The sequence below is a fragment of the Nomascus leucogenys genome, chromosome 12, assembly GCF_006542625.1.
Source record: "Nomascus leucogenys isolate Asia chromosome 12, Asia_NLE_v1, whole genome shotgun sequence".
Lineage (NCBI taxonomy): Eukaryota > Metazoa > Chordata > Mammalia > Primates > Hylobatidae > Nomascus > Nomascus leucogenys.
Genome location: NC_044392.1, coordinates 21,872,322 through 21,887,132, shown reverse-complemented (window position 1 = coordinate 21,887,132; position 14,811 = coordinate 21,872,322). Strand labels below are relative to the sequence as shown.

General features: G+C 39.1%; 2 protein-coding genes across 2 annotated transcripts in view; both read right to left on the bottom strand.

Annotated features, from left to right (window-relative positions):
• LOC101177579 (torsin-1A-interacting protein 2) overlaps positions 1-2,594 on the bottom strand; it is a 20,200-nt gene extending 17,606 nt beyond the window's left edge. The window contains exon 1 of the mRNA XM_030823926.1: positions 2,535-2,594. The gene's annotated coding sequence lies outside the window, so the exon portion shown is untranslated. The remainder of the gene's footprint in view (positions 1-2,534) is intronic.
• Positions 331-14,811, bottom strand: TOR1AIP2 (torsin 1A interacting protein 2). The gene is made up of 3 exons (XM_012511455.2): positions 14,719-14,811; positions 14,270-14,404; positions 331-2,951 (listed from the first exon to the last, which is right to left on the bottom strand). The coding sequence occupies exon 3, from the start codon at positions 2,273-2,275 to the stop codon at positions 1,880-1,882; it is 396 nt and encodes a 131-aa protein (XP_012366909.1). The 5' UTR covers positions 2,276-2,951; positions 14,270-14,404; positions 14,719-14,811; the 3' UTR covers positions 331-1,879.

Here is a 14,811-nt window from a genome sequence, read left to right as displayed (position 1 = left end):
TGCAGTAAGCCGAGATCATGCCACTGCACTCCATCCTGGGCAAGAGAGCGAGACTCCGTCAAAAAAAAAAAAAAAAAAAAAAAAAAAAAAAAAAAAAAAAAAAAAGGTCGGGCGTGGTGGTAATCCCAGCACTTTGGGAGGCCAAGGCGGGAGGATCACGAGATCAAGAGATCGAGACCATCCTGGCCAACAATGGTGAAACCCCGTCTCTACTAAAAATATAAAAATTAGCAGAGTGTGATGGCACACGCCTGTAGTCCCAGCTACTCAGGAGGCTGAGGCAGAAGAATTGCTTGAACTCGGAAGGCAGAGGTTGCAATGCGCCAAGATTGCCACTGCACTCCAGCCTGGGTGACAAGAGTGAGACTCTGTCTCAAAAAAAAAAAAAAAAAAAAAAGCCCTGATTTCTTCAGTGGAGGCAACGTGCCCTACCCAGGCAATGCTAAGCCTATTCCCCTTTGCCAAGCTTTCCCAGGCTCCCTTGTAAACTGGTACTTTCTAATGAGATGTAAGAAGAAATCTGCTAGAGATTTTTGGGAAAGATTTGATTCCCAAATAAAAGACTGACTTGAAAGAAAGCCTTTTGCTCTCTACTTCCAGCCTTTCCTAGGGATTAAAATGTCTGTTACAACAAGTCATATTGTACTCATTGAGAAAAAAAAACCTAACGATAAAAAGCAAACATGGATCCTAGGCCGGGTGGGGTGGCTCACGCCTGTAATCCTAGCACCTTGGGAGACCGAGGTGGGAGGATGGCTTGAGCCTAGGAGTTGGAGACCAGCCTGGGCCATACAGCAAGACTCTGTCACTATTTTTTAAAAAGCAAAAAAAAAAAAAGAGGATCGCAAGGGGGAAGGACACAAAGAAGCTGGGACCTTGATAATATTGATAATATTGCTAAAAGCACTAGATACCTAGCATGTTAAGTGTAATTTAAAAATTGTTCAGTGGCCTTTTGAGATGTTTTCAACAGCTTTTTCTAAGTGGCTTAACCCCAACTCTGGGTCCATGATTTTCATGAAAGTCCAGAATGTGGCCAATGTTCAGCAGACCTTCTTTGTTCTAAGAAAGACGCTTCCCCTAGACTGTTCGTAACATATATGAAGTCAGGCTTGATAATTTCTTTTGTCATACATCTCCTAGATAGGTACTTTTCCATTTCCAGGGGAGGACGTTGTATATTTAGTCACCACAAAGACAAGACAGTCTTTTGTTTATGTAAAGCCACGTAAGTATGGACAGGTGGCATTTCTGCATGTTTCTGCATAACCTATGTGGGTGTTTCCTAATAGAATGTGATTTATCTGACGATGACCAGTTATCAATAATGTCACAGCCACACTGAGGATGGGCCAAACAGGGCCAATGATGAATAAATGGCTATATATGGACAAATTTTATCTATCTATATATATCTCATCACTGACCAATGCCTAAGAGGTGAGTTTACAACAGTGTAATTTCTTATTAAAATTCACTGGACTAATCTAGGATCCAGCTATAATGAGGCTGCTTTCCCACAAAAGTTATCAATAGAAATATCACTATGAAGCACACAGTATAGGATTTCCCCTCTAGGACTACTTTGTCATATGACATTCATTAGGCTGCAGAAATTTTTTTAGGAGTGGTAAGTTAGTTCCAAAACAGTTTATAGGAAATATGGATTAGCCTCAGTCTAGATGAACAGTCTGGCTGGAATACTAACTAAATTCATGTGAATAAAATATGTATAGGCCACGGAAGCAGATCCAACAATTTAAGCAGTTCCCAAAGTAGTGACAATCTGCGTCAGACTTAGAAATGAATTATTTTTCCATCTTCCTTGGGCTACCTACACAAAAGCCTCTAGACTTGACAATTTTGACTATTATAGAAGCTATTTGTTTTGGCCCAGTTTTTTGTTTAAGGTTTTATCTGTTCTGGTCAAGATTAACTGTAATGCGGGGTTAAAACCAGCTACTCGAGAGTCATGTATTCTTTTTCTAACCAGTGGAGGACCCAGAAGAAATGGATGGCAAGCTTTCTCAAAGGTCCATCTGGTGAGATTCTGGGGAGCCCACTCAAGTGGGAAAGACCAAGGAAGAACAAGGCTTCTATTAGCAGGATTATCAGGATAACACTCAGGACAATAATCAGCTCTGTTAATACGGTCTAAGAATACCTGGTAACATTCATTTTCAACAAGTTCAGTTTGGTACAACCAGTGGCCTAGTTCTAAACTAGGGAACCACTGTTGTCCACAATCAGGGCAATGTGAATTATCTGAAAACATCTGGACCTAGAAAGACAACACAGACAGCAATGTGACAACAAGAGGCAACAATGACAGAGAGAGACACCAAAACACCGGTCCTATTACAGGTTTCGTTTACCAATTTCTTAGTTCAACCAATATTATTTGGAGAGCCAAATAAACTTGGCTTGCACCTCTGTGCAATTCTTCAAGATTTCGTTGTCTATTTTTCACTCAATTGCAACTCAGTCTCTGAACTCAGGGACCGATCCAGTTTATAATGTTATCAGTCACTTACTAGCAGTACAGATCTCAGGATAGCTCCTTCAAATTCCAGCTTCTCAAGAAGAGATAGGGCTCTAGTCTAAATTAGTTATATTTTTCTTATGCGTTATCAGCTGCTGGTGGTGTCACACAGAGGCACTTGGCTTACTCTGCTTTGTTGGTAAGGTTATTATGTCTGCTTGGTGAAACAGAGGAGCTGACAGGTCCAATGGGTCTTTTGTTGGCTGGCACTCTTGCCGTTGTAATACACGTACCCAAGTCTTAAGGCCTTGGCACTTTATAGCAATGTAGAGGGGTCAGAAAAACCTGGAAGAGTCCTCTTGAGCGTGGATCCAATGAAGTCTGTCTTGGGAGGACATTAATCAGGACCCAGTTGCCGTGAAGGAGCTGATGCTCAGTTGGCTGGAGAGTCTGGGAATGCGTCACATACCTGTAAATGATAAAACTTCAGACAACTCATGGGTTTTGCAGTTGTTCACATTATTATTAGAAACATGCATTTGGAAATTATTCAGGTTAGTTAAGGCAGATAAGAAATGTCTCATGGGTTTTCCCATGACTATTTAACATGGGTTCAAACCAACTGATACGTTGGCACTAGGAAGAATTCTGGATCATTTACACTAGGACTAGCTTAATTTTTTAGGACTATATTTCTTCTTTACTCCATGTGTACCTTGGGAATAATAAGGTCTGTATGATCACGTCTAACCTGGTAAAACTTAGCGATCTCTTGTACATCTCTTCTGTGAAATGGGTGCCACGTATGGTATCCCCATAATGTATGGGATAACATTAATGATGACAGCCTTTCCATAATAGGTTTCGATCCATCCAAAAAAAAAGCTTACACGGTTTTTAGATAACATTCTTAAAAGCTAACCATAGAAAGTTGGATGAAATCCTTTTGAAGGCTTAAAAAAGTCAAAAATCAAGAGGGGCAAATCTCATTGCTCACCATCTAGTTGTTTTTTTGTTGTTGTTGTTTGTTTCTTTTTCTTTTTGAGACAGAGTTTCATTCTTGTTGCCCAGGCTAGAGTGCAATGGCACAATCTTGGCTTACCGCAATCTCCGCCTCCTGGGTTCAAGCGATTCTCCTGCTTCAGCCTCCCAAGTAGCTGGGATTACAGGTATGTGCCACCATGCCCGGCTAATTTTGTATTTTTAGTAGAGATGGGGTTTCTCCATGTTGGTCAGGCTGGTCTTGAACTCCCGATCTCAGGTGATCCGCCCACCTTGGCTTCCCAAAGTGCTGGGATTACAGGAGTGAGCCACCGTGCCCGGGTGCCCACCACCTAGTTTTATTGGTTTATACACAGTGTCAGTCTGAGAAGGCAAGTAAGGCACAGCCCTGAGCAATAGTCCTGAGCTATTCTTGGAAAATGCATAGTAAATCAGTTGGAATTTGCAGATGTTATCATCATCTCTGCATTCCTTCATGACACTGGATGTAGCATGTAAACAAGGTGGGACAGTAGGATGTATGGAGCAACTAGAAGGCCACCTAGAGAGTGTCACAGAATCAGAGTACTATATATACCATGCCTTTCTCCCATGTTCTTTTTGTAAATTCTGAGACTTGATCCTGTGAGAGTAATAAGAGACACTGGGGAGGGCATGAGTTAAAATATAAAGATCTGGCCTGAAAAGTAGAAGGAATTATAGCCTTAGTTGTAGTAAGCCAAAGCACTTTCCTTACAGAAGTAATAGCTGTGATTCTCAATTTTAAAATGGTAAATTTCAAAGGTGAATGAAGAGCCTCTGATAGTGCTACAACAACATGGGGCCCATATTTTGATGGAAGTCCCAGAGCGGGTGAAATAGAGTCAATGTTGACATACTGATGTGTTTTCTGAGGTTAGGTAACAACATACGGGCGAGGGCTACTAATTCTGTTCTTCAGGCAGAGTGGACAAAAGGTTGGGTTTCCAACTCAATGACTAGATACTTGGTGCTGATAGCACAGGGCATAACAGATTTCCCTGAGGGTCTGCTGACAAGAGCTACCAGTGAAAGCTTCAGCTACTGAATTAAATCTTGGGTCTCTAGTCATGGTACAGAGAGATGACGAATAAAACTCCCACAGTGGTGGAGACCAATAAACACATAAGATAAAAAAAAGTCTGACATTTAATTGATCAGATTTTAGATTTTTAGAGTGAAATCAAGTAAATGCAACACGATACTATTGTAATATCAGCAAGATACTATTTCACATCTACCACATTATAAAAACTAACTGACAAAGGGGGTTCCACACACTATAGCAAAAACCACTCCTCCCAGAGGACTCTATTGGTAGGAGTTAAAAGAAAGCCCTAAAGCTCCAAGCGCTCAGAATAATTCCATCCATTCCTCAACCTTCAGTTTTACAACTTCAAGAATCAAACAAGCACTAGAATTCCAAGTATTCCTGTATCAAGAGAACTCCACTGTTCCATATGTTCCAGACAAGTCTTCCCTCCTCTCCTGGTCCTTTAAACCTCTGTAGACAAGAGCCAACAGGGGGCCCCAGAACTCCAAATGCTCAGAATAATACCACCCATTACCAGCTTCCTCACTAATTCTTTAGCCTTAGAGCCACTGGATGAGTAGGAGTGAAGAGAGGGGCCTGAGAAAATGCTCCTGGCAAGATTCCTAACCCCCATCCCCACCCCAACACTCACAGCGTCAATACCATTATCCGCTTGAAAGCATCAGGACCAATCTCATACCTATATCTCTGTTCATGTCAATCACCACCTGAAACACAGAACTTCTTGGTTATATCCCATCCCCTTAGCCTCAAATCCCCCCATATGGCTCTATCAGCAATGTAATAACAAGTACTACGCTTGCTTTATTTTTTCCACATAAAACAAGTACCATTTTGCTATATTATTTATTTTGGCTATTTTTCTCCACTAAAATATAAACTCCCTGAGAGCAGGACATTTTACCTATTTACTGCTGCAGTGTCCAATAAATATTTCTGGAATGAATAAATGACAAAAATAAAATGTAACTTGAATTCTTATACTCTAACGACAAGACTATAAATCTGTACAATCACTTTTGGAATTGGCATTACCTAGTAAAACTGAAGATGTGCATTTCCTATAACTCAGCAGTTGCACTCTTAGGCACATACCCTAGAGAAACTGCACCTGTACATTTAAAAACATGAATAAAAATATTCATGGTAGCACTGTGTAATAGCAAAATAATAGCCACAATGGCCACAAACAGGAGAATGAATAAATTAAGGTATTGCTGTACAATAGGATATTGTCATTACAAACACAGATGAAACTCAAGAATGTTAAGCTTAAAAAAAATGCAAGTTGCACAAGGAAAAAAATAAACATATGCACACATTCTTAAACTTTCCACTTACATAAAGTTTCAAAAGGATATAAAATTAATATATTGTTTAGGGATAGTTTTTTTGAGACGGAGTTTCGCTCTTGTTGCTCAGGCTGGAGGGCAATGGTGCAATCTTGGCTCACTGCAACCTCCGCCTCCCAAGTTCAAGTGATTCTCTTGCCTCAACCTCCTGAGTAGCTGGGATTACAGGTATGCACCACCATGCCCGGCTAATTTTGTATTTTTATTAGAGACGGGGTTTCTCCATGTTGGTCAGGTTGGTCTTGAACTCCCAACCTCAGGTGATCTGCCCGCCTCAGCCTCCCAAAGTGCTGGTATTATAGGCATGAGCCACCGCCCCAGCCCAATTGTGTATTTTTAGTAGAAACGGGGTTTCTCCATGTTGGTCAGGCTGGTCTCGAACTCCCAACCTCAAGTGATCCGCCCGCCTCAGCCTCCCAAAGTGCTGGGATTACAGGCGTAAGCCACCGTGCCCGGCTGCAATAAAGCTTTTTAAAAAAAAAAAAAAAAAGGTAGTATAAGTCCAAACCTGAGGATAATTATTACCTCTGATGGGAGAGGGAAGGGTGGGGGATGGAGGGCATTCAAAGAATTTCAAAGATAATTGTAATTTTGTTTTCTTTAACTGGGTGAAGGTACAAGAATACCCACTGTATCATAAATCCTAATAGCTTACAGCATCTCTATTCAATATTTTATAATGTTTAAAAGAGAAAGAGGTTAATAAGCAAAACCAAACTTTCACACTGTGGACAAGACCAGTAGCAGTTAATCTGCTCAGAGGCAAAGCAGGCAACTTACATTGGGATAAAGAAGAGCAATATAGAAGGATATGGATCTTTGTTTTCCTCACAAAATTTTAAGCAACCATCTCTTCATAGAAATAAGGTAAAAGAAGCCTACCTAATGGTTGTACAAAAGAGGGTTTATCTTAGCATACTCTCTGAAGGCATGAATTTCTGTGTAGGGAAGTTGCTATTTCACATGACGCCTTTGTACAAATTAGAAAAAGGCACAGTTCTTCCAAGCAATATACAACTCAGAAAAGTTTATTTGGCAGGATATTAAACAGTATACAGTAACCCTCTATCTGTTAGATAATAACACTTAGTAGCTAACACTTATGGATTGCTATTTTCTGTTCTAAACACTTTATTCGTATTAACTCATTTAACCTGCTCACAAAGCCAAAGGATACTCTTCCACTATGAATAAATATTGGCGGTGGGAGAAATCACCCCACATAATTTTTCACTTCCACACCAAAAAATACAGGATAAACTTCCGGGAGTCCTGAATCCTCTGAAATTACATATAAAAATCTTTACGGCTGGGCACAGTGGCTTACGCCTGTAATTCCAGCACTTTGGGAAGCCAAGGTGGGTGGATCACGAGGTCAGGAGATGGAGACCATCCTGGCTAACACATGGTGAAACCCTGTCTCCACTAAAAATACAAAAAAATTAGCCAGCCGTGGTAGCAGGCGCCTGTAGTCCCAGCTACTCAGGAGGCTGAGGCAGGAGAATGGCATGAACCCAGGAGGCGGAGCTTGCAGTAAGCTGAGATCGAACCACTGCACTCCAGCCTGGGCGACAGAGCGAGACTCCGTCTCAAAAAAAAAAAAAATTTTTTTTACATACACATGTGCATTTTTTTCCAAAAAGATGGTACATCCTTTTAAACTCCCAGAGGAATCTGAAATGATTCAGGACCATTAGGCACTATGGCTCCTAACCATTTTGCTATCAAAGGTAACTTTTTTCTAATCCCACCCCTCCTCCCCCATTTTGGAAAGATGTCCAAACAATCTGCAGTCTTGTAATAATTTCATTTTCTCATTTTTAGTAATCAGATATGTAGATCTGCCAAACAGAATTTCTAATAAAACAAAAAACTAATGCTACTAGCCTTGGTTTAAAAACTTCCATTATTTTAAATTAGACAAAATATGTTATATCCCTATAGCACAGAGTTGGAAAGATCTGGATACCCTAAAACTGGCTTCCTTTCTCAACTTCATTAGCTTAAGTCCAAAGCAGCTGATTTAAGGTAAGTATATGACTATCATTAGGTTTTTAGAAATGCTAAATAAAAATACCTTGAGAACTACCATTACTTTATGATTGTTAAACATAATTGTTTCAGTTATTTGAGGAGCGCACCATGTGCTATGCCCAATGACAAGTTCTATGGATACAGAAAGAACAATCATTCAGGACTTCTAGATGTCTAGGGAATCCAGACTGAAACTAGTGATTTAGGTGAAGGCTAAGGGCTCTCAGAGGGATATAAAAAGATCCCCTGTAGAGATCACAGGAAATTTAGGGAGGCCCACAGCAGAAGCTGGGATGCCTGTATTTTCAAGCCTCCTTCACTAAAAACAGTGGGCAAAAAAACAAAATTTGAGGAGTTTCTCTACTGCACAAATGCTATACAAAAGAAAATACAAATCAGGGGTTTTGTGTATGTAAACTAAAATAAATTTAAGATCCTTCCTGAAACTTTATTAAAAGAAAAATTAGAAAAGAAAATAGTACTTTCACACTGAAATAGAAAATGTAGTTCTATTTAATCCACTGAAATTTACATCAACTAACCATGGCAATTTTTTAATTAACTTCTCTAAATAGTCTATCTTGTTCTTTGCTATTTCCTGAATGTATGGTAGTAAGTTCAAATCTGCCTTCAATAGATAAAAATTCCCTTATTCTTTTTTGTGGTAGCATAATAAATTAAGTTTCAGACTGAAACTTAAGAGTCAGGATTGGAATGACTTCCAGGCAATTTTAACCCTTAGACTTCAGCCTCAACCAATTCCTCATATGATACATAAAATCAAGATAGGCACATAGAAAAAGTATAAATGCTTTAAACTCTCTTGAATTCCCATTTTAAATATTTTCTTCTAGGGGGTACTACAGTCAAGGCTAATCAATAATCATAACTTTTTTTGTATGAGATGGTTTCTCCAATAATTTTCATACACAAAGTGAAATCTTAAGAGTTTCCTATTTCATAACTACCTTAGATAATGAGAGATTAAGGAGTACGAAAAAAGGAATCATTCTTCTTTTTGAATTCATATAATCTAAAATAATTTTTTTTGAAAATAAAATGCTCCTGGAAAAAAGTCAACTTGTTTTGTGAGAAACTACGTTTAATTTGGCAATCTTGAGATCACTGAGAGAAGAAGGCATATGAATGACAATCTTCAGTACTATTTAGTACACACACTGTTCCCTCTTTAGAACAGATAGGCCAAATAAAAAATATGATCCAAGGTTAGAAAATAGCTGCAGAATGTTCTCCTCTCTCTTGCCCCAGGAACTGACAAACGAAACAGGTGTGTATGCATTGCTAGCATACTTTTTGAAGGGGATGGCCATTAAGGAGAACAACTGGTTTGGAAACTTACTGGTACATTTCTATCCATGTTGCTCTAATGCTCCAAAAACCCATGGTCCAAATTCTGTCTACAATTTCACTTCAAAACACCAGCAGCCAAACCTTTAAGGCTAATACACAACTTTCAACAGTCAGATCTGGTGCCAAGCTTAGGTATTTCTATAACTTGTGCTAGCTATTTATTGTCTATCTAAAACTAAATTTCTAAGTCTTGCCCACTCCTCTGTACCATATCCACTGTCATAATCTCCCAGCATTATTATTTTCACAATTTTTTGTTTCTCTGTATTTTCACTAACTGGTGACTTATTCTAGATTTTTGAAAGGGAGTTTGAAAAAGTACTAGCCTAGGAACAAAAAGCACTCTACTTCCTTAGGGAACTGTTTTTTACACAGCAACTGAATGCCTGGCGCAGATCAAATTCTACAGATATTTTCTGAGTACAGAAAGCCTTCCTTTCCTACTTACCCTTCTTTGTACTCCCTCCCAACTCCTTTGACTTGTATCTCTAGTTTCGGTTGACCACGTAGAAGTATTAAGCTATGCACAAAGGATCTAAGAGTTTGCTAAGATTTCCGATAGTGGGTGCACAACTGACTGCAAGACTTACAGAAAAGTTGCAAAAATAGCACACAGTTCCGTTATATCCTTTATCTAGCATCTTATGTAATTAAAGCATAGTTATCGAAAACAAGAAATCAACATTGGTACAATTGGATTAACTAAACTAGAGGCCATATTCAGATTTCACGATTTCTTAGTTGTTATTTTTCCTTAGTGTCCAGTCTATGACAGTTCCTCAGTCTTTACCTGTCATTTGCGACCCTTTCTTGTCTTTGTGACCTTGACACTTGTGAAGAATACTGGTCAGTTATTTTGGGTTTGGTGTTTTTTGTTTTTAATTTTTAAAAATAGACATGTGGTCTTGCTATGTTGCCTAGGCTGGTCTCGAACTCCTGGGCTCAAGCGATCCTCTTACCTTGGCTTCCCAAAGTGCTGGGATTACAGACAGGAGCCTCTGCACCTGGCCTGGCCAGTTATTTTGTAGAATGTTCCTCAGTTTAGATTTTTCTAATATTTCATCATGATTAGAAAGATAAAAAGATTATGCATTTTTGGCAAGAATAACAAACGCCACAGAAATGCCGCTGTGTCCTTCTCACTGCCTCTTTGGGTTCATGATGTCCTTGTCTTATTACTGGTGATGTTAACCTTGATCACTTTGTTAACATAGTATCTCCACTGTCAGATTACTATTTTTTCTTTGTAGTTAATAATTATCCTGGGAGAGATACTTTGAGACTATGTAAATATTCTGATTGTCCTCTAACTGGATTTTGTCTGCAACAACTACTATGGTACTGTTTCTCTAACGGTGGTTTTGTATTTCCTTTTTTCCTTCTATGTTTATTAAATGGAATTCTTCTGTTAGAAAGAGTTGTCCCTTCTCCCCTACTTATTTATTCACTCAGCAATATCAGTATGAACTTATTTTATTTTATGGGTTAAAGTCCAATACTATCATTATTCATTTTATTGCTCAAATTGTTCCAACCAGGATACCAGGAACTCCTTCAAGTTGGCTCTTGGGTCCTTTTGACAAGGTCCCTAACTTTTTCTAGCATTTCCTTACTTTCAAGCACCACAAGATGTTTCAGGCTCATCTTGTATTTTCTCTGGCCCTGCACTGAAATCAGCCACTTCTCTAAAAAGTACTAGTTCCTTTAAAAACCAAGATCTGAATGCTCAGTGCTACTGGGGTATAACTATCAAGCCAACAATACGGACAACAAGTGTTTGTTTCCTTACTATATCAAACTCCTTAGCTGGGAATCATTAGCATTACTTGGGAGCTTGCTAAAAGTACAAATTCAGGCCCCAACCTAGATCCACTAGACCAGAATCTCTGAGAGCCTCCTGCAGGAATTTATGTTTTAACAGATTTGCCAGATTACTCTGGTATTCACTATAAAGTAGCTGGGTGTGGCAGTGTGTGCCTGCAGTCTCAGTTATTTGGGAGACTGAGGTGGGAGGATCACTTGAGCTCAGGAGTTCAAGTTTGCAGTAAGCCATGATAGTGCCACTATACTCCAGCCTGGGCAACACAGCAAGTCCTTGTCTCAAAAAAAAAAAAAAAAAAAAAAAAGATAAAGAAAAAGAAAAGAAAAAAATAGTTATAAAGTACCTTTATACAGTACTTCAAATTTATACAGTACTTCAAAATATACTGTAGTCAGGTATGGTGACTCATGCCTATAATCCCAGCCCTTTAGGAGGTTCAGGCAGGAGAGGACTGCTTGAGCCCAACGGTTCAGAGACCAGCCTAGGCAACATATCGAGACCTTGTTCATACAAAAAATACAAAAATTAGTCAGGTATGGTGGTGTGTGCCTGTAGTCTCAGCTATTTGGAAGGCTGAGGTGGGAGGATCACTTGAGACTGGGAGGTCAAGGATGCAGTGAGCCGAGATTGTGCCACTGCACTCCAGCCTGAATAAGAGAGAGAGGTCCTATCTCAAAAAAGAAACAAACAAAAAACTGTAAATACTGTTACTTTTATACAAAGAAAGTTGTAAGTCAGCCTCCAGGATCAACTCCAATCTACAAATATGAACTAACATCCATAAAGCAAATCTACAAATATAGAACCCAATATAGCACTATCCTCTAAGGTCAGACTGCCTAGACCTGAATGACTGCTCCAGCTTCTGACTTGGTGTTTTTCTCTCTCTCTCTCTCTCTGCCCTTGGTTTTGTTTTTTGTTTTGTTTTTGAGATGGAGTCTCGCTCTGTCGCCCAGGCTGGAGTGCAATGGCGCGATCTCAGCTCACTGTAACCTCCGCCTCCCAGGTTCAAATGATTCTCCTGCCTCAAGCCTCCCAAGAAGCTGGGATTACAGGTGCCTGCCACCACGCCCAGCTAATTTCTTTGTATTTTTAGTAGAGATGGGGTTTCAGCATGTTGGCCAGGTTGGTCTCAAACTCCTGACCTCAAGTGATCCACCCACCTTGGCCTCCCAAAGTGCTGGGACTATAGGCGTGAGCCACTGCACCCAACCCCTGGCTAATTTTTTCCTTGGTTTTCTTAATTACAAAATGGAATAATAGTACTTAGATGAAAGAGGCAGTGTGAAGATCAAATGAGATAATGTGCAATACTGGCAACCACAGGGGCACAAAAGAAGTCCTCAAAAACTGTAAATTATTATTCTTTGAACTATTGAAGCCAAAACCAAACAGCTTCGTTTATATAATTAAAACCCCAGAAGACACCGATGTTTTAAAATCTGACTTTTTCCAAAAATGTCATTACATTTACATGATAGATACTCATGGTCAAGGGCTGAAGGAAAATCTCTAAAAACCAAACAATTTGATTTGTTGAGGTAGTGGAGTTATAGGTGAATTTTCTTCCCAGAAATTTCAATTACCAAAATTATATGCACAGTTCATACCTGAGCCATGGCACCAAAAAAAAAAAAAAATCACGTGCCAGCTCCTTTAAATATTAGTAAAGAGGAAAACAGCCCACACAGTGACAAAATAGGAATTCAAACCAAGCTATGACTCCAAAGTCTATGCTCATTACCAATGTTAGGGACACGCTTCCTTATTCCCAAGTGCTTGATTTCTGTGCAAAATTTATGATAATGTATGATTGCCCTACGAATTCCTTCTTGTGGGACACAGTTTAATCCATACGATGTAGAAATATTAATGAAATTTTAACATAATCAAAATTCTAAATGGTAAATAGAACAGCCAATTCTTCATTCTTTAAATTTTTTTGGAAGTTGTCGAATCTCCAAGTTTATGGGCCTTCACAGTTGACTTAGTGAACAACCTCAAAGTGATAAAGCAGACAAGGATTCTTGAAGCAAACATTCCTTCAGGAAATTCAAGTGGCACTTCAAAGAAATGTGGACTTTCCTGGAATACAGTTTTGACTTCTGTGTTCCATGGAAATGAATGGAATACAGAAATTACTTCTTAGGCAAAAATAAGTTATATACAAGATACAATGCATTATTAAAACACTCAATAATCCTCAAATAATTAGCTACATTCTGAAGTTAATTTATTTATGAATTATTGAAGCTCTCAAGCTGGCATTACCTCTACATTAGGAAAGAAACTACATAAAATAGTTCTTAAATGAGTCACGCAAAGTTGCGTAACAAACCAGCAGAAAAACAGGTAATCAAGTTGTGGACTGAACGTTCAGCATAATAAGCATTACTGAAGACAGGCACTCAGTTTTCATAGCAAATGTTAGTTTTTCAAACTATTCTAATCCACACAAAGTCTTCCAAGAACATCTGTAGTTACTCTACCATGAAGTTCCTTTTTTTTATTAAATGTTTCCACTGGCCCTTTATATACTCATCTTGTGCTCAAAAAATAAAGCTCAAAAAACATGGATAACTGCCACAGCTTAAAACAAAGAAAGGATCTCTCATACAGATCCAAAATAAAATGTGTTAAAACCTAAAGACAGGTAAAAAAAAGCCAGTATGTTTAATCTATGTAACTCATCTCTGGATCTGTGTAACAGTATAAAGTCTGATAATTAAGCATTACTCATAAAGTAGAGAGTACTATGAACTTTGTTAAAAGAAGGAAAAGGCACAAACTTTTTCATCAGGTATAAAATACAATTGGGAGAATGGTACATATATAATATGTAAGCAAAATGGTAGGAGGTCTTATTAAAACTTCAACTTTGCCCTTTTTAGCACCAATTTTTTTTTTAAGTATTATCTTTTCAGGATTAAGATTATGAATGTCGAGAACCTAGGCATGTTGGGCATGGAGTAATCGCCTACACTAGTAGGCAAATTTCCCACTTACATTTCGAACCCTAAAATAATTCTGCTTCTCACCTTAAAGTCTAAACCCAAAAATTTACTCACATCTTAACCCATTTAATAAGATTCAGTTTCTTTTTATCCCAAAACAAAAATATACCCCCAACCTACCTCGTTTACAGTTTGAGTGAGGCCAGGCGTGGTGGCTCACGCCTGTAATCCCAGCACTTTGGGAGGCTGAGGTGGGAGGATCGCTTGAAGCCAGGAGTTCGAGACCAACCTGGGCAATACAGTGAGACCCTGTCGCTACAAAAAGAAAAAATAATTAGTGGGGCATGGTGGTGCGGGCCTGTAGTTCCAGCTACTTGGGAGGCTGAGGCAGGAGGATCCCTTGAGCCCAGAAGTATAAGGCTGTGGTGAGCTATGATCACGCCACTGTACTCTAGCCTGGGTGACAGGGCAAGTACCTGTCTCAAAAACAATAAAAATAAAAATACCATTTGTGCGGTACGGAGGTGGGGGTGGGGAGGGACCGTTTCTGAAAGTCCTTTTGAAAAATTCAAGATACCAGTTTCAATACTAAAACATGGAAAAGTTGCACAGTCATTTTGTTTACTTACAAATTCTGGCGAGGTTTTAAATCGTAAAACTGTTAGTATCAGGAGAGCCCTTCGAGTGTTCTCTCCGCTCCACACCGCTCGGCTGCACCCAGC